We start from the raw sequence: 25,911 nt of genomic DNA, 5'->3' as shown, positions 1-25,911 counted from the left end.
TCTGTGTTTTATATATTTATATTTATAAAAATATTTTACTTTTTTTACTAAATGGATATTCGTTGGTTCCCTGTGTATCCGGTGGGGTTTGGGACGGTTATTACATTATCCGGAAATATCCGCCCTGTTTGCATCCCTACTCCAAACTAATGATAAAAAAGTGGATAATCCCACTAGTCCATTAAGAAAGTTTTTCCATTAAGAGTAATAAGAAAATAAGAAGACATACTTCATTTGATTCGGTAGGAAGAATAAAACTTGATTGGTTGCTCCTTAAATGATTCATGGCTTCATTAAACACAATTCTAGAAAGTATCTCCATGTGAAAGTGTTTTTGTAATTTTATAGTTAATGATAACTTAATTATATATTTTTCCATTATACTACATATCAATCATGTTAAACATGTCTACTTCGATAACTCCATTTTTGCAACTAAACAAGTCCAAAAGAGTATACTCGACTAAAATATTTTATGATACAACCATTCATATTTTGTCTCACTTCTCATGTCTTTGAAAGTGTATGTATGTTAATCGGCGAAATGTCAATAGAATCTCCATCCAATATACGTTTTGCTACGATAAGATTAGCGCTTTCAGTAACATGATATGAGTCCCAAAAGAGATACTTTGATCTATTTGGGCAAATAGTAGCATGTGGTAGGCATGGAGCTAAACCACTATGTAAGCGTGACATGTGACAACATGCATTATCAACGTTTTCAAAATCTACAAGAAGAGAAAAAAAAATTAATAAGTTACATAAATAAGATTTCCTTCCAAAAATGCCACAATCCATCAAATCGGAATGAAATTACTTATATTTATGTATGGTACTTTTATGCCTTTCACATACAATTTACTCACCGTATGATCCATAGTTTTTCATTATGTCATCGAAGATATGATATACATCTGCATAGACGAATGTCGATCCTTTAAGCGTGTTCGTAAGTTCTTTGAGCATCCATTTCAATTGGTTGTTGTATTTTTGCACCAATAGATTTTGAAATTTCACACACACTTGTCCGGAGTGTTGATTAAAATCTCTTTCAAACGGGCAACATCCAACCGGAGGAACATTTGTAACGAGAATCTTTCGAGCACCCATATGATAAAGTCTCTATTTATAATAAACAAAAGACTCCCAATTCAAGTAAATTTTATAAAAAGTTGAATTACTATGGATACAAAATTTGATAATTCTAGAGGAATTAACCTTCATATCTAAAGAAAAAATAATGATGACTTACTTTTGTCTTTTTAGCCTTTTTAGTAGGCAAGCTCATGTATAATTTATGTAGCTATTTAAATTATTATGTATTTTGAATATCGATAAATCATACTCTATAATAGATACACACATACCACCATAAGGTCACACGTTACAAATTAATAATGGAACACTAACAATAAATAAAGCATACCAAGAACACAATACCTCACTTTTGGGATAAGACTCTATAATCAACGAGCTCCATGACAAGAGGAATTTGTATTTTAGAGAACATAGTTTGATAAATTAATAAATATAATTTAGAAATGAGAATTAAATATGAATGAAAACATCATTCATATGAGCATTTGTGTTTCATAAATCTAAACGAACGGTCTAACTTAGCTTGACATGTCTAATTTCTTGTGGAAAAATATGTATTTTAATAAATAAAAAAGTTTATTTGTCAATTGATAAGTGTCACAATATTAGAAATCATCATTAATATTATATGTCACTTATCATGTCACATGTCAACCTATTAAATCTTTATTTTAAATTTTAAATTTTAAATTTTCCACTCTAATTACATTAACTTAATAATTAATTCTTCATTTCGAATTTCAAAATTTAAATTTCATAATGTAATTACATTAAAGTAATAACATTAAAATAAAAAATAAAATTAATATATATTATAAAGTGATATAATTTCATATATTTATTTAAATCAACTATTGTAATTTTATATAACTAAAAAATATCTCTAAATTAATAATTTATTTGAAATAACTGATTAATAGTTTTGAGTTTTTATTATGAAAGTTTAATTAATTTTATAAACTAGTATATAATAATTAGACAAAGCCTTATAAACGGCCCGATTTTCAGAAATTTAGTGCATTGTCTCTATGTTTGGAAAATCTCATAGACAGTGTTTGTGGTTTCAAAACTTTTAACAAATAGTCCATGTTGTTTCAAATTTTTAACAAATAGTCAATTCCCGACATAAAAAGACTTATTTTCCCTTTTTAAATTTTTCTACAATTAATTTTCTTTAAATGAAAATGAATCTCAATCTCACCCATGTTGCATTGTTCCTCTTCTCCATAACCTTTGTTGCTTCCATCTCTTTCTCCAAGATCACCGGTGATTTCCTCCGTTATGGTGGTTTCCCCATCCATCGCTGATGACTTAGATATTGAATCTGGAATAAGGAAGCAATAGTAGTTGCTATAGAGATAAAAGTTAAGATCGAAGGACAAGAAAAATGATCGGATAATAAATTAGGAAAAGATAAAATCGGAAACAGCCACCACCATTTGGGAAGAAGAAACAAACATCACTACCATCTTCATTTCCAAAATCGGCCACCCTTTGATTACAAATATTTGATTTTCATAATGGAACCAAAAATCAAATTTTAATGCTGATTTCTAGGTTTAATATCATCACAATCGAGAAACTAAACCCTTTGATTTCATCTAGGTGTATTTCCTTCATGGAAACATATTTTTGTGACTAATTTCTAGGTTTAATATATATATATATATATATATGTGTGTGTGTGTGTGTGTGTGTGTGTTTAAGCTCAACTTGTGAATGATTGATTTGTGGTGGTAACATCAATGGAAGGTGAGTATAAGGGAGTGCCCTTTTAGCCGCATTTGATCAGAAATAAGGAAAGGTGGGCTAGTTGGTAATGTGCGATGCTGATGGATATGTGGTGATGCATGGGAGTTGGGTGGTTTATGAAAATGTTGGTTGGAAGATGTTAAAGGTGGTCTGACGGTAGTGGGAGTTGATGATGGCGATACTAGTAGACAATGGTGGTGGTGTTTTGTGATGGTATGTAGTGATGGTGGTGTTTTGTGATGGTCCGTTGAGGGGTAGTCGGTGGTGGTGGACGACGTTATGTGATAGTTGCGTTGCTCGGTATATGATGGTCCCATAGTTGGAAGTTGATGATGGCGATGGTGGTGGAAACTGGTGGTGGCGGTGGTGGTAATGGGGGGCGTCGACTGAAAAGGGAGAGGCAAGGGGTAGTGTAGGATAGGATGGGGTAAGTGTTTTAATATTTTTATTTAAAAAAGAATTCTTTTAAATGTAAAATTAGTCAAAAAGAAAATGTAAAATAAATTTAAAATGATATAAAAGTCTTTTTATGTGGGAGTAAGACTATTCGTTAAAAGTTTTGAAACTACATTGACCATTTATGAGGTTTTGTCTAATAATTAAGATGTTCAATTCTTATTGGCAAAATACATTTCAAAATCTTTATATGTTAAAGGAGAGCTAAGAGGTGAATACCAGCCGTCTAACTTGGCTTGGCACCATAGCTTTTTTTAAGAATCAAGCAGAAAGAAAACTTCCAAACTCCATGCGATTTAAGATACCATGTCGGCTTAAATCATTATTATTCACTTGCTTCAATCTTTGTGCATCTTTTATATATATATATATATATATATATATATATATATATATATATATATATATATATATATATATATATATATATATATATGTTTTGCCATTTAGACACGGTATCGTTTTTAAAAAAAATCTCAATCATATTACAATTTTCAAAAATAGACGAATACCGTCAACTATAACAACATGAAAAATATAGGAATTACGAGCAAAAACAATCAAAAAAAAATTGTGATTGTTTTCGGGAAAAAGGGAGGGGGTTGGAAAAATCAAATATATAAAAAGGATAAAGAATTTTTGTAGAAGAAAAATCAAAGTTGTATTTAATCCAAAAAAACACAAATAATCTACTATAATAAATGAAAGTTTTTTTTGTCACATGTCCTCTTCTCCTTCATTTAGACACATGGTATTTTCTAGAATTTTTAAATTTTCTATTTTCCACTTGTCATTTTATTGTATTTTTTATTTTATTAAATTAAAATTTCACATTTAATAAATAAGATAATATATATGTAAGGTATTTATTAGAAATTGTTTATATATGTAATGTATTCAAAACATTAAAGTCTCATTTATTTTAATAATTCAAAAAATTTCTCATTTTTCTTATAAATTCAAAATTTTTAAATTGTTAAAGTTTTATATTTAATTTTTTTTAAATAAACTCATGTAATACATGGGTCTCACACCTAGTCTTTTATATACTTAACCATTTCTATAATATCTCAATTTTAACTAACTATGTTACCACAAATCCACAATGTCGGTTGACACTTGTCTATATCCTCAAATTGGAAAAACAAACCATTTGTTTTGTAGAAAAACTATCAGTTGTAAACCTATGAGTACAATTGTAAACAAACTTAACGTTCAGTAAATCGTTCGGCGGAAGTTCGTTTATTTAATAAATGAATGAATATGAGCACAAATTCTTTTACATTTAGTTAGACGAAAGAACATGAACAATTGTCACATTCGTTTATTTATGTTCATGAACGTTCGTTTAAGTTTATTTATGTTTATATATGTTCAAATTTTTTTTGTTACATTATTATATTATATGTTTGTTTATGTTCATATATGTTTAATTGTGTTTGTTTATCTTTGTTCATTTATGTTCGTGCGTTTAGCATGTTCATGAACATAAACAAACGAATGTGAACAATGTAATTTGTTAGACGAACGAACATAAACAAGAAAAACTTTTTCGTTTATCCGTTCATATTCGTTCGTTTGTTAGGATAATTTAAACGAAGGAACATAAACAGCCCTTTGTTCGTTTTGTTCGGTTCATTTGCAGCCCTACCCATGACTAAGTCTGGCAATTGGGTTGAGTTTAGGTTTTTTCGGATAATAATAATAATAATAATAATAATAATAATAATAATAATAATAATAAATTGTTAAAAGAAAAAGAAAAAGAAAAAGAAATAGTAAGTTAGTCTTCTTATATGAAACAATGACATAAACTACAATATTCATAAACCATAGGGATGCATCCTATCAGTTTTTAAACTTAAAGACCAAAATTACGAATTTGACTAAAACGCAGGGACCTAATTTACTCAATAAATAATGAGATAATCCGATCTTTTATGAATTTAAAAAAAAATCAAATATATACACAAAAAGATATAAAAATCTTTGTAAAAATTGATTGTCTAAAAAAAGTTAAAAACTAAATGCGTAAAAAAGATTCGGAGAAAAAAGCGCTACAAAAGATTTTAAAACACATATAATACGAGGATTGGAAAAATATTTGTAAAAAAGCAAAGTCCTTAAAAGTGATAAATTTATAAAAAGAAAATCCATATAAAGCAACATTGTAAAAATTGATTTTCTGAAAAATAATAATAATAATAATAATAATAATAATAATAATAATAATAATAAGAAAATGTAACATCCCGACTCTCAGATATAATATTTATATAATTTTCATGATTTTGACTGAGCAACTCGACGAGTTAGGGGCCCTAACTCGTCGAGTAGAGAAAGATTTGGTCATTTGGGTTTTACAACCAACTCGACGAGTTGGCGTTGTGATAGGAACCCTTAATTTTTCGGGGTTGTGTCCTATTTAAAGGACCTTAAGCCCACATTTTTGCCTCTCATGTCACCTTATCCCCTGTGTGAAACCGTAATCGTTTAGATTGATTTAAGAGAGAAAGAAGAGCTGACTTTGGGCATTCTAGTGGACTTTTGGAAGAGAAGAGAAGAGTATCAAGGATTGGAACGATAAAGGATTGTTGGATCCATCTGTTTAAAGGTAAAAGTCACCACCTTGCTCATTATTTTCATTAGATCTCGTGTTTAGGAAGTTTTAGGGCTTTTTCCATCTTTCCTTGAGACTTTGAGTATTTTGAGCTTGCTAAGAGATTGAGACTACAGATTCAGACCTTACGAGGTCCCTTGAGCCCAAAAGTCCAAGCTTTATCAAGCTAGAGGAAAGCTTTTATGCTTAGGACTCTAAATGGAACTTGTTTTGGCATTTCAAGCCCTAAGTGCCATGCATGGACGTAAAGTTTGCAGCTTTACGTGGTATCTCAGCCTTGGGAGGCTAGATCTTGAGTTTGGGGTTGTAACTCTACCTTAAAACGTCTGAATGAGAAAATAGACTTAAGGGACTCGACGAGTTGATGATCTAACTCGACGAGTCAGCTAGAGGAAAGCTTTTATGCTTAGGACTCTAAATGGAACTTGTTTTGGCATTTCAAGCCCTAAGTGCCATGCATGGACGTAAAGTTTGCAGCTTTACGTGGTATCTCAGCCTTGGGAGGCTAGATCTTGAGTTTGGGGTTGTAACTCTACCTTAAAACGTCTGAATGAGAAAATAGACTTAAGGGACTCGACGAGTTGATGATCTAACTCGACGAGTCAGCTAGGGTTTTCCCCCCGACGAGACTGGACATATGTAACTCCGCGAGTTGATAAGACAACTCGATGAGTTAAGTTGGATTTTCGCGACATTGCTGAAGAAACGAGGGAACTCGTTGGCTCACATAGATGCACCCGAAGAGTTGGGTCAACATGGACTGTTGACTCGAGTGTTGACTTATGTTGACTTTTAGGGTTTGGTCAAGACAGGGATTATGGAGACCACGGAGGGGTAAAATGATCTTGTACCCATCCGAAGAGTTAGAGAGAGGATAGCTTGGTTTATTTAGAGTTATGATTTTAAGTGTTAATTAGAGATACTTATGACATGTAGGCGGGGATTGGACCATTCGAGGGGTATGCGGTTTTCTTTTCTTACTTACGAGGTGAGTCTTCTCACTAAACTTACCTTGAGTGGTAATTTTGTGTGACAGGATGGTCTTATATGTTTTATTGAGTATCGTGATATCCTGCATTATGTCTTTGTTATTTATGTTGTGTATTATTCTGAGCTTTACTGAGTCAGGACCGGAGGGTCTACCCGAATTGTGGGACCGGAGGGTTCTACTGAGACATATTAACCAGAGGGTCTTATTCGAGATATAGCCATGAGAGGCTAATGAGATGTGTGTGGTATTTTGGGGAACTCACTAAGCTTCGTGTTTACCGTGTTATGTGTTATGTGTTTCAGGTACTTCTCAGGACAACGGGAAGGCATCGGCTTGATTGTACACACAAGATGGAGTTATGTTTTGAGGATCTTGGATTTTATCCAAACAATTATGAATATGTGTTTTTGATAATTTGATATTGTTGGGATTTTGTGAAATGTGTTGATGAGATTTATGTGATTTTAAAATGAAAATTTTGTTTGAACATTTGGGGTGTTTCAGAAAGTATATAAAATGTAACTTCTCAAAAGATTATAAAAAAACACTTAAACCAAAAATTTAATAAAAACAACAAAAACAAATGGCGAGAAATTAAAAAGGAAATGTGAGGGACCATAAGGAAAAGCAAATAATTAAATCTCCAAATCACATTAGTTTATGGCTAATGCTATGAATAACTCCCCTTTTTTTAATTTCACCTCTGATTTGATTTGATGTTTTTTTTTTTGTGTTGATTTTTTCTTATTTTGTTTTTTTAATTCTATTTTATTTTTTATTTAGTTATTCATTTATTATTATTATTATTATTATTATTATTATTATTATTATTATTATATTATTATTATTATTATTATTATTATTATTATTATTATAAATTTCGATAACCATATAAAATTCGGACGACATTAAAAATTTGGATAACATTATAAAATTTGAATGGTTATATAAAACGGAACAAAAGCAAAGTTTGTCTTTATTTATCACGGATATTAATTAAATTGGTATTACATTTGCGTGGTGCGTTATGCAGATTGAAAACATTTAGTTGAGCAATTGTATACCCATGCTGCCAAATATTCTGATTTATATGTACGGAGAAGTCCGGACAAAACATGATATGCTCCTTCTAATCAACCATTACATAATGGTTAGGATGAATTGTAATTTATCAATAGACGATAATGGTATCGGTTTGTTTCTAAAATAAAGACAAAATTTGTTTTGTTCCATTTTATATAGCCGTTCGAATTTTATAATATTGTCCGAAATTTAAAATGTCATTTGAATTTTATATGGTTATCGAAATTTATAATAATAATAATAATAATAATAACAAGATTAAAATATAAAAGAAAAGAAAAATAACAAAAAGGAAAGAAACAAAAAAATAATGTCAAATCAAAAGTAAATGATTGATTAGACTCATATTAGGAGGGTAAAGTTTGTTAAGGGGTGTACTTATAGCACAACCCTTAGTTTATATGACTGTGCATTTTACAACACTAAACTCATTTTAAAGTTACGTATTTAATGAAAAAATACGGTTACAATATAACTAATACATATTTATACATAACATTACGGTTTGAATGTAAAACAAACATTATATTTATACAAAAACAAATATTGTTTTTAAATAAAAATAATATATATTCAAATGCAAAAATAAAATTATTTATACGGTTTCAAATGAAAAATTGTTAAAAATGAACAAAAATATAAAAAATGATGTTCGATTATCAACAAAAAAAGGTGTTAAAATTGATTAAAAAAATTAATTTAGTGTCAAAATCGAAAAAGTGAAAACTTAGTGTCTTTTGTGTAATTATTTTCAATTTCATAACATCATCATGTCTTGCCAACATGTCATATCATCAAAACTAACACGTTATCTTGCCACGTCAGCAGACACCCGGGTTGACCGGTCAAGTGGTCAGAATTATAAAAAAAAAAAAAAAAATGCAGTGTCCAATTTCAGATGACAAATAACGCGGTGTCCAAATCGAATTCTCGAATATACAAGATGTGTGCCCGCACAAAGTAACAACGATAAAATAGCTCTTTTAACGATTAGTTTTCTTATGGGGAAATAATTATTAAATTTTATTATTAGTTATTATGTAACAAAACAATTACCATTTTAAATAAAATATTTATGTTTAGAACTTATATTTATATTATCTGTTTATACATATGATGTAAATTAATAATTATTATTGGTATCTAATTTAAGAAATGCAAATTAATTTATATAGATAAATTTAGTATCATAAAATGGTTATTTTGCTCAAAATTAAATTTTTTAATTTAAGTATTCAAACTTTGAGCAAGTATTAATGATTTATTTATGTATAACTGATTTGTACAAAAAAATTTGTATCTTATCCTTTGAAAATTTAAAATATGCCTAATATGTTTTATAATATAGTAGACCACCACCTCTTGTAACCCCGCCACCACCATTTCTACCGCCACCGCTACCCCGGCCACCACCCCTAACACAACTAATACCACCACCTCTGGTATCCCCGTCACCACCATTGCCACCGCCGCCACTACTCGTGCAACCACCTTCGTCATCGATGCCACCACCTTTCTCATCATGTCCACCACCATCACCACTGACACCACCACCGATATCACCGTAACCGCCTCCACCATTGCCACAACCTCCACTACCACTGTCACCGCCACCAACCATCATATTTAGATAACAATCACTTGTGAACAGACACATACTTATTCATATATGAATATGCTTATTCTTAGAAATTCATATATGAATGCACATATTCATATATGAATAAGTATAGTTATTCATATTTGAATATGTATTCATATACGAATAAAATCTATTTAGTCCTACCAGTACGCTGGAGCATTTAAACAGAAGATTCAAAATGAATGGTTCAGATTCATTCCCTTGTTCTTAACATTTTTTTTCATTTGAACCCTCATATCTCTCTCTCTCTCTCTCTCTCTCTCTATATATATATATATATATATATATATATATATATATATATATATATATATATATATATATATATATATATATAACTTATTAAATGTCTTAATTATTTTTGTAACAAGTTATAATAATTAAAAGATATGGAAACGATGCCAGATCATATGTTATAGGGTGGAAGTATCTACTTTAATAAATAAAGCCATTTTTTTATTTCTGATTCATGTCATTTTTTCATGTATTTTGATACATGTCATTTTATAGTAATTTTAAATTAAATTTTATCTACACTTCATTTTCTGGTGCTTTTCACTTTAGATATGGATATGACATGGCTGCCACGTCAACTTGTTATTTTGATTTGAAAAATAAATGCAACGCGCAAGGAAGAATATGTCCTCAAAAGGATTTAAACTCAAGACATAGACACCGAGCTAAGAGTTGTTTTAAGAGTTGTTTGATGCTTTATTTTCTAATAAAGATATATATTCTTGATTCCTAATTTATTGGGATTATTTTAGTCAACATATCATCATCCGTGTAATCTCGTCATTTTTAATTAATTCGTATAGTATTCGGGTCTTACAATTAGCTGGAAATAAAGGAAAGAAAACTAAATAGGGTTTATGTGGCTTGTTGGTTACGAATATTAAAAAGTAATTAATGCATATTACATGTTGAAGATATAATGGATATTAATTACATTTTCAGCATTTAATATGCATTAGTTACTTTCTTAAAATAACTAAAATGATTGGTCCAGAATTAATCATACATACACACAATAGATAGTGAAAACATTTGAACCTAAGTCTATATATATATATATATATATATATATATATATATATATATATATATATATATATATATATATATATATATATATATATATATATAATTTTATGAGACCGGAAGACCAATTTTTTCTATTAAAATATTCTAATATTCTAGTGTTCGTAAATATAATATGCTTAATATTCTAACATTATATGTTTTTTGAATATTTCAGTGTAAAATATGTTAACAATATTAGGATATTACATATATTATAGGTTTATAAACAATAGAATATTATAATATTTCATTAGAAATAATGGACCCACGGTCACGTAAATATAAGTCTGTCTCAAATGAACCTAACCTTAAAATGAACCTAACAAGTTCATTTGAGACGAACTTAATTTTGTAAGATTATGAGACTAATTTTTTCTAGTAAAATATTCTAATGTTCTAGTATTCGTAAAAATATAATATTTATAATATTTTAATATTATGTTTTTTTAGAATATTTCAATGTAAAACGTATGAACAATATTTTTTTACAAAATTAGAATATTTCATTAGGAAAAAAAATGGTCTCAGGGTTTCACAAAAATCGGCCGTCTCGAACCTTTTGTAATAAGTTATCATGCATAAGATACAAGTGGAGATGAGTAAAAACGAGTGAGAGCAACGGGTTAGCCATGTTGCTCAACCCACAAAAAAAAAAAAAAAAAAAAAAAACCATGGTACCACCCACAACGGAATGGTGACATTGATGGTAATGCCCAACCCGCTTCCCATCTTGTCTCACTCCAACCTAAGACGATAAAAACGGAAATGCCATACGAACATGTACATGAGATACGGTAATAAAAAATCACAAAGGCACACATGTTGAATTTATAGAGCATGACGTACATGATTTGTATCCATTTACTTTACTATTTTAAGTATATGATGTAGGGAAATTTAGGGTTTGTGGTGGAGATCTGGATACCAACTTGGATCGTGATATCACTTTCCGAACTGATATTTCTACCCTATGTATGGGTTACAAGAAATTCAGCATAGGATAATCCAAATGTACACTAACGATTGTAGGTATAGAAATCGTAAGCCAATATGCTAGAGGATTCTGTGAAAGTATGATGAAAAACGAGAGCTTAAGATCGTAACCCTCTTCTGAAGAGGAAGAACTGTTTATATATTAAACAAGATTAGAGTTTCATTAGGGTTGGGCTGTCATTAGTTGTTTTGGAAGCAAGTCATGATAATTCGGATTTAATGAGGATTTAGGGTTACCAAAACTAACAAGTTTCGTTAGTTTTGCTATAATCGCCCTCAAGAAATTAAAATTTTCACTATGTTCCCATATGTAAAATTCGGTGACCCCAGCCAGAGGCCCTGCCCCTTGGACCCCGCTAGGGGAGTTGCCCCTTTGGAAACCCCGGACCCAGGGGCGCTGCCCTCGGACCCCCGACTAGTCGTCGAACCGGCTTCTAATTCGATCTTATACATGTGTCCACTCCACACAACCCCGTACATATATTAGAGTACAAATTATGAAGCCCTTTAGCTTACATGTTAGTTCTAGTTACTTAAAATGATATGGTGACACTGAAATCACCAACATATGATTGGTGTGATCAAGATGGTGTTATGTATTAATAACGTAAAAAACAATCGACTATAATAATAGTTATGATGAAAGTAGAAATACATTAGATTCCCTATATGAGTAGTTTTGGATACTAGATATTGGTCCTTAAGAGGGATCCATAGAAGATCATTATATGAAGTATGTATAGGCATTAAAATAGTATAACTACATCGAGAAGTAGCGATCCTAGTATATCTAGAAATCAGAATTTGAGGCTAGAGACGATGTTATAATTTATTTTCTAAGTGTTTTAAGCTTTTATTGGGCCTATGACGATCTTCCGCTCTCCAATATAATTCAAAGAAAACAAACACATACACATGTCACAAACTCTAATATCGTAGGGGTCTCTCACCAACATATACCTAGACCTACAAGGGTTGGACCCAGATCGTTATTAGAACGGTCCATTTTTTCCAGTCTCGATTTTAGACCAGTTTGGTCTTGCGGTGTTTGTGTTTGTTTTTCGGTTTTTATAAAGATATGTTTATAGTATGCTTTTGTTTTTGTTTTCTAGTTGGATAACCATGTGTCCTCTATCCAAATTTCGATAATTCAAATTTCAAAGTTAGGGATCTCAACGGGGGCAAACAGGACGAGGGTTGTATCCCCCGACCCACACCCCCCCCCCCACCTATGTGATTGATTTGGGGCTACCTTCTTTGGGCTAAACGAAGTTATTGTTTGGGCTAAAAGAAGTTAATTTTTGGGTAACAAATAGTTATTTATAACAGAGTTTTACATATTACAAACAACTTTAAGACATGTTTTTTTCATAAATTTGGCAAGTGAAAATCATATTATTGTTTATTATATATATATATATATATATATATATATATATATATATATATATATATATATATATATCAAGGTTGTAAAAATCGTTCGACGTTAGCTAGTCGGTTGACTGGGGCCAAGGGATTAATCGGCTAGTCGGAGATTAATCGGGGACCATTAATTGCTAATTTGTTAGATTTTAAAAAATTAAATATGACTAATATCATATAAAAGTTCATAAATACCACTAATATCATAACAAAATAGGTTAATATGATAAATACAACACTAATCATACCTCAAATAGTTTCGATTGAGATATAACTTCTTCAAAGTATTAAAATTTCATCGGATTCTACTGTTTCAGTCATTTTGTATGCATGGATTAATCGTTAGGCGCTCTCATATCGGTCAACTAGCGCCTAGGGATTAATCGAAGATTAATTGGGATCTAATCGGGATTTTTACGACACTGATATATATATATATATATATATATATATATATATATATATATATATATATATATATATATATATATATATATTAATGGGGCCTTCAATAGGGGTTTCGACTCGCCCCTGCCCCTGAAATAAAAACGGGAGTTAAGATTGCCCCCACTCCCTATTGTTTTAAACAAATACACATATACGAGACGAGTACCACATGGGAAAGGATCCCACATTACTTTTTAACATCCATATTCAAAAGAGTAAATTACACGAATGGTCCCTATGGTTTAGAGTAATTTACGTGTTTAGTCCCTAACTTATTTTTTTAACTCGGAAGATTCTTATTGTTTGTTTTTGTTACGAGTTTGGTTACTATCTTACCTAAAAAGACTAGTTTTTTCCTTTATTTTTTAATTTATTTAAATAAACACTTCCCAACCCCACCCCTCTAACATCACATTGTCTACATCATCATTTTTCTCTATTTAAATAATAGTTTTTTTTAGGTAAGACAGAGATCAAGAGCATAACAAAAATAAATAGTATGGACCAAGCGCGTAACAAAAACAAACAGTAAGGACCTTTCGAGTTAAAAAGATAAATTAGAGACCAAGTATGTAAATTACTCCAAACCATAGGGAACCATTCGTGTAATTTACTCTATTCAAAATTTTGAGTTTTGGACCCTTGTTAGACAACCAAATTAGCAAATGTATGCACTTGGGCATTAACAATTATGATTACCTTAAAGTAATTTGATTATATACATCTTCACTGATGTATTAAAATATATTTTATTTAATATTATTTTCAATGTATATGACTAAAGCTAGATCTGTCAATTTGGTAGATTTGAAGCGAATTACTTTTAATCAAAGACCTTTTAATAAATTTGAAAATTTGAACTCAATTAACCTTTATGGTTTTCAATAATCGAATACATATTCATATCGACAGAATTAATGAATACCAACATGCTAACCTGGCCATTTTACAATACTAAAGTTACAAAATTTTGACGATTAATGAAGGTTTTTAAAGAAATTAAGTAGGGGTGGCAAATCGTGCTATCGTTTCGTGTTTCTGTCTGACACGACACGACATGACAATGTTTTATGTAACACAAACACGACACTACACAATGTCGTGTTTTTTTAACTAACACGAAAACGAACGAATTAAAAAACGACAAACACGACACGACATGAAAATATATCATACACTAAAAACTAGTTTATTTAATAAATACTTTATCAAATAACACGAAAAACACGACAAACACGATAAAGAACTACTAAATCATGTCAATTTCATGTCAAATTATGAATACGAACACAACACGACACGAAATCGTATTTTTACAGTTAACACGAACACGAATTCAAATTTCAGTTTCGTCTCAATTTCATTTCGTGTCGTGTATTTTTGTCATGTCGTGTCGTGTCATAAATTGCCACTCCTAAAATTAAGGGAAATCAAATAGTCGCCAATCATATCTGATAGGTATTTACCGGTAGGCAATGGGAAGTAACTTAGTGTGTACACTCTCTCTCTCTCTCTCTCTCTCTCTCTCTCTCTCTCTATATATATATATATATATATATATATATATATATATATATTCCTTATGGAATTCGATAAAATTAGAGTCAAAATCTGTTCCATTGATAGGTCAGGTTTAAGGTCTGTTTTATAATATATATATATATATATATATATATATATATATATATATATATATATATATATATATATATATATATATATATATATATTTTATATATATATATATATATATATATATATATATATATATATATATTTATAATATATATATATATATATATATATATATATATATATATATATATATATATATATATATATATATATATATATATTATACCATGAGTAATATAGTATAAATCCTACAGGGATTTCATATTCATACATGGTATTGAGCCAGGAAGGCTACCACCCACGCTCCTTTATTTTTCTTGAAGTCATAGACATGCCACATCAACATTAACTATTGTCTTCCAACAACACCTTTGGAATGTATGTCGTTGCTCCATAATGATCTCTACTTATACCTACGTCTCACATGCCACTACTCATATCCTCTCTGGCATAATGGTTTACCATCAAGATAATGCAGTTTGAATGTTAATATTCCTCCTTATATGGTAAAATTCTTGATCTTTGTGTTCTGATTTTGTATTTTACTTTTTTTTTTTTTTCGATTGTACTACTATGTCTACTCATGTCGCCATCCTGACCATTGTTCGACCATCACATTAATATGTTTATGTTGTTACCAAGGTGTACTCCTAGTTTAGTTTCAAATTAATTGTTAATGGTTCTAAGTAGAAACTCTAGCGATGTATTTTTCAAGACGTTTGTACGGGTAAAAAGTATTACATCATATTTCTATCAACTCAAAACCCTTTCGTGACGATGACGAGGATTAGGAGTCCATTGACTCTATGGTGAAATCGTAGTTCTACTCCATATGTGACCCAAATTTGCTTCAGATTAACTCAAGTGATAACTGCACTACTAAAGACCAATGAGACAAACTTGACGAATTATTCTTAAGATAATAAAATGTCTCGAATGCTTTAACTATAATATCAGTTTTGCAACACCAAAAAGGGGGCCTTATCAATTATATTATCGTGTGTCATTCACTCAATAATCTTGCATGTGCTCTTGAAAATGTAGACTCTACTATTAACAAAGTTGAACTGGTTATGCGGATACTTCATGAAAGAGAACTCTGGCTTATTAGATGATACAAATACATCACAAAAATTGGTTTGATACTCCACCACAAACACATCTGTAAAATTGAAAATTAAGTGGATTAAAAATTGTAAAAATCATCGGGCTATTTCCAAGGGTAATTCTAGTACTTATGATGTCCCTAACCCTTTTGTAGGACAAAAAAATCCAAATCAATCTCAATATGCAATAATTTTAGGGAACAGTTAAGCGTTTTTCGAGAGTACACGACTCTACAACACTTCTCGGCTACACCAAGTAGCCTCGGCTTTAGCCCTAGTCCAAAAACTTTCATTTCCTTCTGATACCCTTCTTTTTTAGCCAATGATGCCACCTCTACCCCAATATCAGCCGACAACAACCAACCTAACTTCAGTAACTCAGTAACTCTAAGGTGTTGTTTGTTTTTTTTTTAAAACCTCTTCAACAGCACACGCGCAACACTTTCCCTCTCGCAACAGTTTGTTTTTTGGAAGACTTCAAATCATTTTTTCTCGAGCCGTACGAGGAGAAAACTTCCTCTAGGGTTCTAGATTCGTTCGCTCCAAACACGACTTGCTTGTAATTTATCCTTCAATCCCAAAAAAACAAGAATGAATGACCAAACCCGACCCAATTTCCTTATTTTCTTATTCCCGTCAGGCGCTGTTAAGCCCTTCACCTCCTTCTAATGACCATTCCACTTCCTCTTTCCGGGAACATCTCTCTACTTAAAAGAGGGAACAAAGGCCCTGACCAATCATCATGAAGAGAACCAATAAGAGCCAAAGGAGGTGATGAAAAGAACTTCTCTCTGGCCCCCTTTTCTTGCAGCTTTCGGACTTAGCCAATCATGAAGAAGATCATCCTCGCTCACAGGTAGATAAATAAAGGAAAAAAGCCTTCTCTGGAGCATGCTCATGACAAGATCCCGAACTCCTACTTTGAAGGTTGGCAGCTGCAAGACCCAAGTCAATGTTTTAAGTCAGGCCTTCGATGGCGACATGGTAGAAAGAAAGTAGTTTTGTTCTAAAGTCGAGATGTTTAAACTATAGAAGACCATCTTCTCAAGAAAGGTCTGGATCCCTTCCCACCTTAGATCGAGTTGGCATGGCAGCCGGGGCTTCTTCCCCAGAAATCATTCCCATCCAGCCAGACTTTGAAAGTCGAGTGCATGTGCTGCGTGGCATAGCACTTGACTTGTCTCTTCAATCCTATTCAACTTTCATTTTTTCCAATGTTTTTTTTAGAGTTTTAGTATAACTTATTTTTTTTAACTTTAAAAAAAAAAAAAACAACAACTTAACATTTTATTTACGGATTTCATACAATTTCTTTTTATAGTTTCCACAAATTTTTTTAACTTGATTTAAAAAAAAAAAAAAACCTTCGATTTTTAAATTTTTTTTACCGTTTCTGTTAATAATATTTTCGGTTTCAGTTGCATCATTTTTAATGTGTGTAACTTTTTACGAATTTTGTAGACATCGTTTGCAATACTTTATTATTATTATTATTATTATTATTATTATTATTATTATTATTATTATTATTATTATTTTATGTTTTTTACAATTAGTTTTTTTCTAGAATAAAATTGTTAGCTTCTTTTATATTTTTTTAAAGTTTTTTTAAAAAAGTTTTATATTTTTGTTTTTTTACATGTTCTTTTTAGTATTTTTTTTCAATGTTTTAAGACTATAATTATTACAATTTCGGTGTTGAAAACTATTTTTAGTTTATAAAATTAATTTATTTAAATTTCAGCTTACTGCAACAGTTTGTAGATGTTAAAAAACAAACATGCTTCTTATTATATGTGGCAGTCGTTTGTTCCACCTCTTCTGCTACAGATGATTGAAGAGATGGTTCACAGACTTAATAAATTTTCTCTTCGAAAAAACAAACAGCACCTAAATTTATCATAGTTGATAATGGTCTTTTGTTTCCAATAACCACACGGGTACAATTTTTTTTTTTCCTTTTTTCGCAAAACTATATTTTTTAAAAACATGTTATCTCAAAAAAAAATGTTAAATATTTTTGTATGTTTGTCAATTTACTAATATTAATTTCGTTTATGTTGAAATTTGATATTTTGGTTTTTCTGCTAAGGATCTTAAATCATGTGCTATTGTCTAATGTTGAAATACCCTTGGTGATTTGTACCGGGTTCTCCCGTCTTCAACAATCAACAGTCACTCAATATTAGTCACTCCCTACTTAGTATCGTTGTCTTCTGACACCTTGGCATGTGTATCCTCCGGTCTTTGCAATCTCATTTTTTTTATTTTTAATTCTTTAAATAAGTTGTCTACTTGGCCATGCATATAAACTTGGCAAACATTGTAAGTTTCCTTTTTTTTTCTTCAACTAAAAAAATTTGCGCTTGTTTAATTAATACACTCTGATTTAAATATTATATTTTATTGTTAAATTCTTTTTCACATTTTTAATGGGTGTTTCCTTAACGTATCACATATGACTTTTTATGATTTTTAAAATTTTTGTGCTTATGTCTCAAATCACTTGAAACCGATATTTGGCATTTCCAATACAACAATGGACGTGAGTTAAATAACCAACAACCATTGGAATTTCTCAAATCTAATGGTATCAAATTTTGGTTTTCATGTCCATATACTTTTCATCAAAATGGAAAGGTTGAACGTTTAATGCACACCATATTTTTTTAGACTGAAGCATTACTTGTGCATGTCCGTACTCTAAGTCTATTACTTACCTCACCTTTAGCTCTCAAAACCTCAATTTGAGATGATTTTTGTCTTCTTTCCCTTATACTTTCATTGATAGGTGTTTGGGTTTCTACCCTATCACGTCATCTACTAAGTAACACAATTAAACTTTCTCCAATATCATCTGTATGCGTCTATCTGGACCAAGTTCGAACCACCACGACTATATATGCCTTGATCTAATGACTCAAAAAGTGATCGTCCCACGACATATGGTTTTTGATAAAGATTACTTCCTCTTGAATAACTTTCATCACTTTCTTCCTCCTTCTTACTATAACATCCTCAACCCTGAAGATATTCCTCCTATTCTCCCATTTTCCTTTCTCTCACTTCTCATCTCTTTCCCCATATCCTTTGGTTGTGCCTAACACCAAGAGTGATATCTCCTCTGGTTATCTTGTGCCTTTCGCCTTAGGAACCCCATAGGGTTCCCATGCTCCCTTGGTCAGTTAAACGCTTTGGCCCCATCTGGGTCATCCTATGATCACCGGGTCTCGTAAAAGTTTCCTAAAAACTAAACGAATCATAAATATCTCCATTTCTCTCATATATCATCCATTCATATCCATAAACACAATGTAATATAATAAAATATGATTGCCTGGTTGGATCATTTTTCAACTTTCCTCAAATCTTCATTTCAACCTCTTTTATTTTAAAAATCAGATGTACAAACAACTATAAATTTTCACCACCAAAGTTTTTTATGTATTTGGTTTCCTTATATAAGATACCCACTTTTTTACAGTTTTACTAGACTTGTTTGAAATACGACCTTTTTAGGTCAACTTTTCAACATTGTTTAGGTCAAATATATAAAATCATTTATTGGTTAGAGATAGAAAAATATATGTAGCTGGATGGAGTAAGTTACCGTAAGTTGTCTTCTAAATGCTGAAATCATGGATTTAATGAAAGTTTTCGAAGGCACCGGGTGCGAATGACCTGGTAGAATGAAGTAGTTATTGATAAAATCGTTGGAGCCCATTGTTACTGTGAAGAGAGCAGTAGCGAACAAATTAAGTGCTTTAGGAGCGCCTAAGATTGAGATTATGTCGAGTCTCGTCTTTGCAAAATTGTCGAGTTGCGCATCCATAGCGATTCTGCCAATCTTTAAAAGAAAACAAAAGTAATGCTAGCTTTATTACGGCAAAAAGAAAAGCATCAATGAAACTTCATTTCAATCGATAAAAAAGTTGAACTTTTTTTCATTGTCACATTGGAAATTCATTCTATCCGAACGTTTAGTAAATAACTCAAGAAATTGTTCTATAAGAAGCTCATTTATGTTCATTTATTTAATAAGGGCACGAACATAAAAACAATTTTTTCATTTAGATCAACGAATGAATAACTACAACGGTTTCTCTTGTTAATTTACATTCTCGAATGTTTATTTATGTTTATTTGTTTATGTAGCCGTCTATGCTCATTCCTTTTATACTACATCTATATAGTATTATACAAATAGTGAAAGTGCAAATAGAGCTTATAGAATTGTTTAAGTTGTACTTACTAGATTTGATAAAATATCAAAAGTAGAACTACTAACTACATCCAAATTGAGTTTTAAGGTTATTGATTTTGATGTTGGTGTTCATTTATTTTCCTTTATATACGTATATCTATTTTTGTTTATGTTCATATCAAAATTGTTAGAGTTGTTAGACGGTAGTCTGATGGTTGATAAGGGTCAAATGACTAACTTGTCTAGATGATGACCTTGTAATAGAATTTATTTTAAAAAAAATATTACATATATCCTACAAAAATAAGTAAATAACTATAAAATTTGACATATTCAAGTTTTTAAATAGTAAAATCACCAAACCTCATAGTTTTAGACTAACGGATTGACTTTATTTTTACTTAACGATTATCTTAAATTGACTAATCAGGAAATTGTTGTAAAACTCTTGCATGTCTTACTTTTTCATCGGCTTGGACTATCTATACCGTCAAGGACCGACGATGACCGCCTCCGATTAATTGGACCATTAGCATTAATCGTCAACAGTAAGACCCGCCAAACACCTAGGTGTCGTCACATAGACCAATTTTTACAACATCAATTAATATATGTTAATATATGTTTGCTTATATTTGTTTGTTTACGATCTTTTCAATGTTTTAAAAACCGGTTTGAACCGACCGGTCGAACCGGTTGGACCGGGAACCGTAAGAAGGAGCGGTTCAACTATCACCGGTTTTACATTGATTTCTGAACCAGATTGAACCGGCCGGTTTTTAGAAAAACCCGGTTGAACCGGTTAAACCGAATAAAAACACATGAAAATGAATAATTTACATAATAAACTTTGATAATTTTTTTCAAATCTATTTAGTTTTCTCTAAATAAAAACATATGGTAAATATTATAATGTTTTTTGATATGTTTGTATTCATCTAAACCTATATTTCGTTTCGGTATTATACTTTATTTTCTTTCTGACATATATGGATTGATATAAACACTAAAACTTATGGTTATGTGTTATTTTAATGTATTTGAATTCATCTACAACATATTTTTATGTGTATTTTTAATGTTTGAACTTATAAATATCAAATTCATAATTTATATATGTATGTATATGTAGGAAAATAAAATTTAAGAAAAAAAAAACATGAAAACTATAGAAACTGGTTAATCCGACGGTCGAACCGGTTGAACCGTGAACCGGTCACCATATCGGTTCAACTAAAAAACCGGTTTTTAAAACATTGGATCTTTTAGCATCTTAATGAAAATATGAACAATGTAATTTGGGAAATTAAGTAATCTAGCCACTTTTTAATGTATGTTTGAAAAAAAAATAACTTTTTTTTTTTGCAAAAATAACCACTTTGTCCGGAATGAGGTATTCCGGACCAAAAAAAAAAATATTTTTTTTGACTAATTTCAATATGATGTTCCGGATTTCGGATCAACATTCCATTTAGCTTATTTTGATCTTCTTTAAACCATTACATGGAGACCAAGTTTTGTTTTTTTATTTATTTATTACAATAATTGTAATAATAATTACATGTACATAACTATCCAAAACAAATTAAATAGTATATTCAATATCTGTGTATTTGGGGTATCATGTAGAGATATGTAATAATTGTTTATATTAAATAAGTAATATGTTACTATGATTTTTTTAACTGTTTCAAGAATGATCAAATTAACTTAAAATTTTATTAAAAATAAAAAATAATTTAGTCGTTAAATAAATAGAGCCTTTCAATTTGTGGATTTTTCCCTTTAACTAATTAAAAAAAATACTAACTATTGTTTCACAATCTAACATATTTTATAAGTAATATAAAATGGAAAAATTGATCAAAGTTTCTTTTTTTCCCGAATATGTCTTGTACTGTCACACTTTTAACAATGTAGATTGTACTTAGCTAGCGAGTGTGCACATGTGAGCTGATTACACGAAGTAATTAGACAAATTTATATTATCATTATAAAAAAAAAGTTTTATTTAATATTAAAATATCATATTTATCCAATTTAATTTTTAAATATTATATATATATATTTTTTAAAAAATTTAAAATATCATGTTTACCCAAAAAAATTATAAACACTTTTATAATCTTATTAAATACATCTACCCTAATAAATAAGAATGATTTTGTCACATGTTCTTCTCTCATTCAATTTGCCACATGTCATTTTGTCATAATTTAGAAATATATTTATTTTACACTTGTCATTTATTTCATTTTTTCCATTTCTAATATATTATTAATTTGTTTCCATAAATTAAACCTACCATAATGATATTAATTTCAAAATTTATATTTAAATTTTAATTTCAATTTTAAATAAATTTACAGTTTAAACTTTTGTGTTTAACATTTTGTTATAATTAACCTGTTTAGTATACGGGTCTGATAACTAAACAATAATTTTAACTTATTTATTTTTTGCATGTTTTTTTTCTCATAATTTTTATTTATTTTAAATTTCAAATTCAAATAAACTTATCATTTAATCGTTTCTATTTAACATTTTATTTAATCAACCCGTATAATATACGGGTTTCACAACTAGTTTAGGTATATATGTAATCAACTTTACAAAAATAAACTAATCAATTATAATAAAAAAAGATTAAGGATTAGATGTATTCTTAATTCCTCCATCACATATACCGAAAACGATTTGAATAAATATGATATTTAAAAATTTTATAAACGGTATAGGTGATATTTTAAACATAGATCTACAAGATTGTATAATAGTCAGTTGATTAAACTATGTATTTAATAAGATTATAAAAGTGTTTATAATTTTTTTGGGTAAATATGATATTTTAAATTTTTTAAAAAATATATATAATATTTAAAAATTAAATTGGATAAATATGATATTTTAATATTAAATAAAACTTTTTTTTATAATGATAATATAAATTTGTCTAATTACTTCGTCTAATCCTTAATCTTTTATTATTATCATTTGATTAGTTTATTTTTGTAAAGTTGATTACATATATACCTAAAAAAACGACTTAAATTGTACTATTTTTTTCAAGATGAATCAATTAAAAAAATCGTAGAAATGTATTACATGGATTAATACTTGACAAAAAAAACATAATTTTGAAAAAAATAAAACTTGATATTGAAAAAATAAAATAACAGAAATCGTTGTACCTAATTCAAGTCTATGTGTCAAGCGGTATGCAACTCGTGTAATGAAATCAGAAAATTATGTATTTTTATCATTGTAAACATTCTATGTACGGATGGGGATGTTGAAGGCTATGGGAAAAATCCATGCGTTGTTCATATGATCAGATGTCTAGATTCAGTTAGGTTTTGATATTTAGGGGCAATGTGGTCAATCTATATTTTTTATACTTATAACAATTTTGAAATATAAAAGTTGATTATAGAATGATAAAAATATAATTAAAAATAATTATTAGGTTAAATATAATATTTTGAAAGTTAAAAGGATAAACATTATGTTTATGTTTAGAAATTAAGTTGGACAAATATAATATTTTAATATTTATCAAAAATATATACAAAATTCTCCTTTATTAAAATGCAAAAATTAAAGCATCTATAATAAATAAATTTCTTATTTTGGTATTTTTAATTAAAAAATTCATTATTTTTATAATAAGAGAGTTTTATCTTTTTGCTTATTGTTTGGATAAATTATTTATTTATAACCGATGAAAATCTATAAACTCACTCTAACCATTGAAAAGATTGTGACAATAACTTATAAAATTATAAGTTTGTCCAAAAATCTTTGTTTAAAAAAATAATAAATAATTAAAAATTTATTTTACAGTTTTTAATAGTTTATTGGTTTCAAAAATCTTTTGGAAAAATTGCTAATAAGCTAGTATTGTATTATTGTATTATGTATGCTCTTAGTTAGAATCTTCTCTAATAAATGTATCTATTTTTGTCAAATGTCACACTCTTATTCGATTTGTCAAATATTATTTTTTGGTTATTTTGAATTAAATTTTTTTCCACATCATTTTATGAGTTTTTCTATTTTATTAAATTTCACATAATATTTTAATGTAATAATTGCAATAAATGTAGTAATAAATAGATATCAATTTTATTAATGAACTTACCTTTTAATTACAAAATTTTCAAATTAAAGCTCATTAGTTTTTTTTATTTATTAAGATAAAAAAAACATTTCAATTATAATAATTTATTAATTTTTTTTATTTTCTTATAAATTCAAAGTTTTCAAACCTTTTGATATTTATATTTAATTTTTTTAAATTAACTCATATATTACATGGGTCTTACAACTAGTGTTTAATACTGCAAATTAAGAGGGTGTTTGGAATTGCTTTTTAGCCTAAAAAATCCTTTTCAATAAAAGGATTTTTTGTCTTATAGGTTTTTGCAAAAGAAAGTTTTAAAATGTGTTTGGATTATTTTTTGAGGAAGCAAAGGCTAAAAAGCCAAAAGTCACAAAAAAGTCATAATTTCTAGCTTTTAAAATCACTCTTTTTTTTTTTTTTTTTGCCAAAAAGTCATTATAAAAAAAGATTTTTAGAATTGCCAAACATATTTTCAAGCTTTTAACTTTTTAAAAAAACTAAAAGTCAAAAAATCCTTTTGAAAAATAATCCAAACACTCTCTAAAGAAATTTCACACACATGGGCAAAATTCGTGAAAATTCACATGGTTTTTCTAATAAAATTAGCACCACCTTATGACTTTTTCAAATTTCAGCGAATCATCATATTTTGTCCATTTGTCTACCGGCTCATCTACATCATAAACCCTCTAAAATTCATGTAATCATAAGAAAAAGCCATTGTATAGTATACAGTTTTATAGGGCTTACGTAGTTTGCTCCCGATTCATCAAGAATTCCACCAGCACCAGAAGCATAATTTACGCCATCAAGAACTACAGAACCACAGGTGGTTGGAGCTAGGTATGGTGGAGGAAAATGTTTGAAACCCAATGATTGACCTGAGGTAATTAACAAACCTTAATAAGAATGAAACTAAATAAACTACAAAGACAATAGCTTTTAAATATGGATGAACAATATATGGAAAAGATTGAGTTACCTAATATGTCACAAACAGTTCTTCCATTCGTAAATCTTCCTGTTGGCTTCCCAAAATCAATCCCGACGGGCTCATAATTCGCCTTAGCAAATGTTGTTATGTAGTTATTGTTACCCACATCTACAAGTGAATCACCGAAAATAAAGATTGCAGAAAAGTTTTGAGCCATGCACGTGTTCATACAAACCAAGACGATGAAGATGTTTGTTATACAGGAACAACAGCAAGACATTAATCTAACCAATAATTTCCTCCAAGAAATTTTTGA

General features: G+C 29.4%; 1 protein-coding gene across 1 annotated transcript; it reads right to left on the bottom strand.

The window, feature by feature from the left end:
• Positions 1-469: 469 nt before the first annotated feature.
• Positions 470-25,911, bottom strand: LOC111914075 (GDSL esterase/lipase At4g16230). Its single transcript, XM_023909817.3, has 5 exons — positions 25,644-25,911; positions 25,412-25,542; positions 19,945-20,181; positions 870-1,125; positions 470-731 (listed from the first exon to the last, which is right to left on the bottom strand). The coding sequence occupies exons 1-5, from the start codon at positions 25,873-25,875 to the stop codon at positions 508-510; spliced, it is 1,080 nt and encodes a 359-aa protein (XP_023765585.1). The 5' UTR covers positions 25,876-25,911; the 3' UTR covers positions 470-507.

Source organism: Lactuca sativa, chromosome 6, assembly GCF_002870075.4.
Source record: "Lactuca sativa cultivar Salinas chromosome 6, Lsat_Salinas_v11, whole genome shotgun sequence".
Classification (NCBI taxonomy): Eukaryota; Viridiplantae; Streptophyta; class Magnoliopsida; order Asterales; family Asteraceae; genus Lactuca; species Lactuca sativa.
This window is presented reverse-complemented; position numbering and strand designations above follow the sequence as displayed.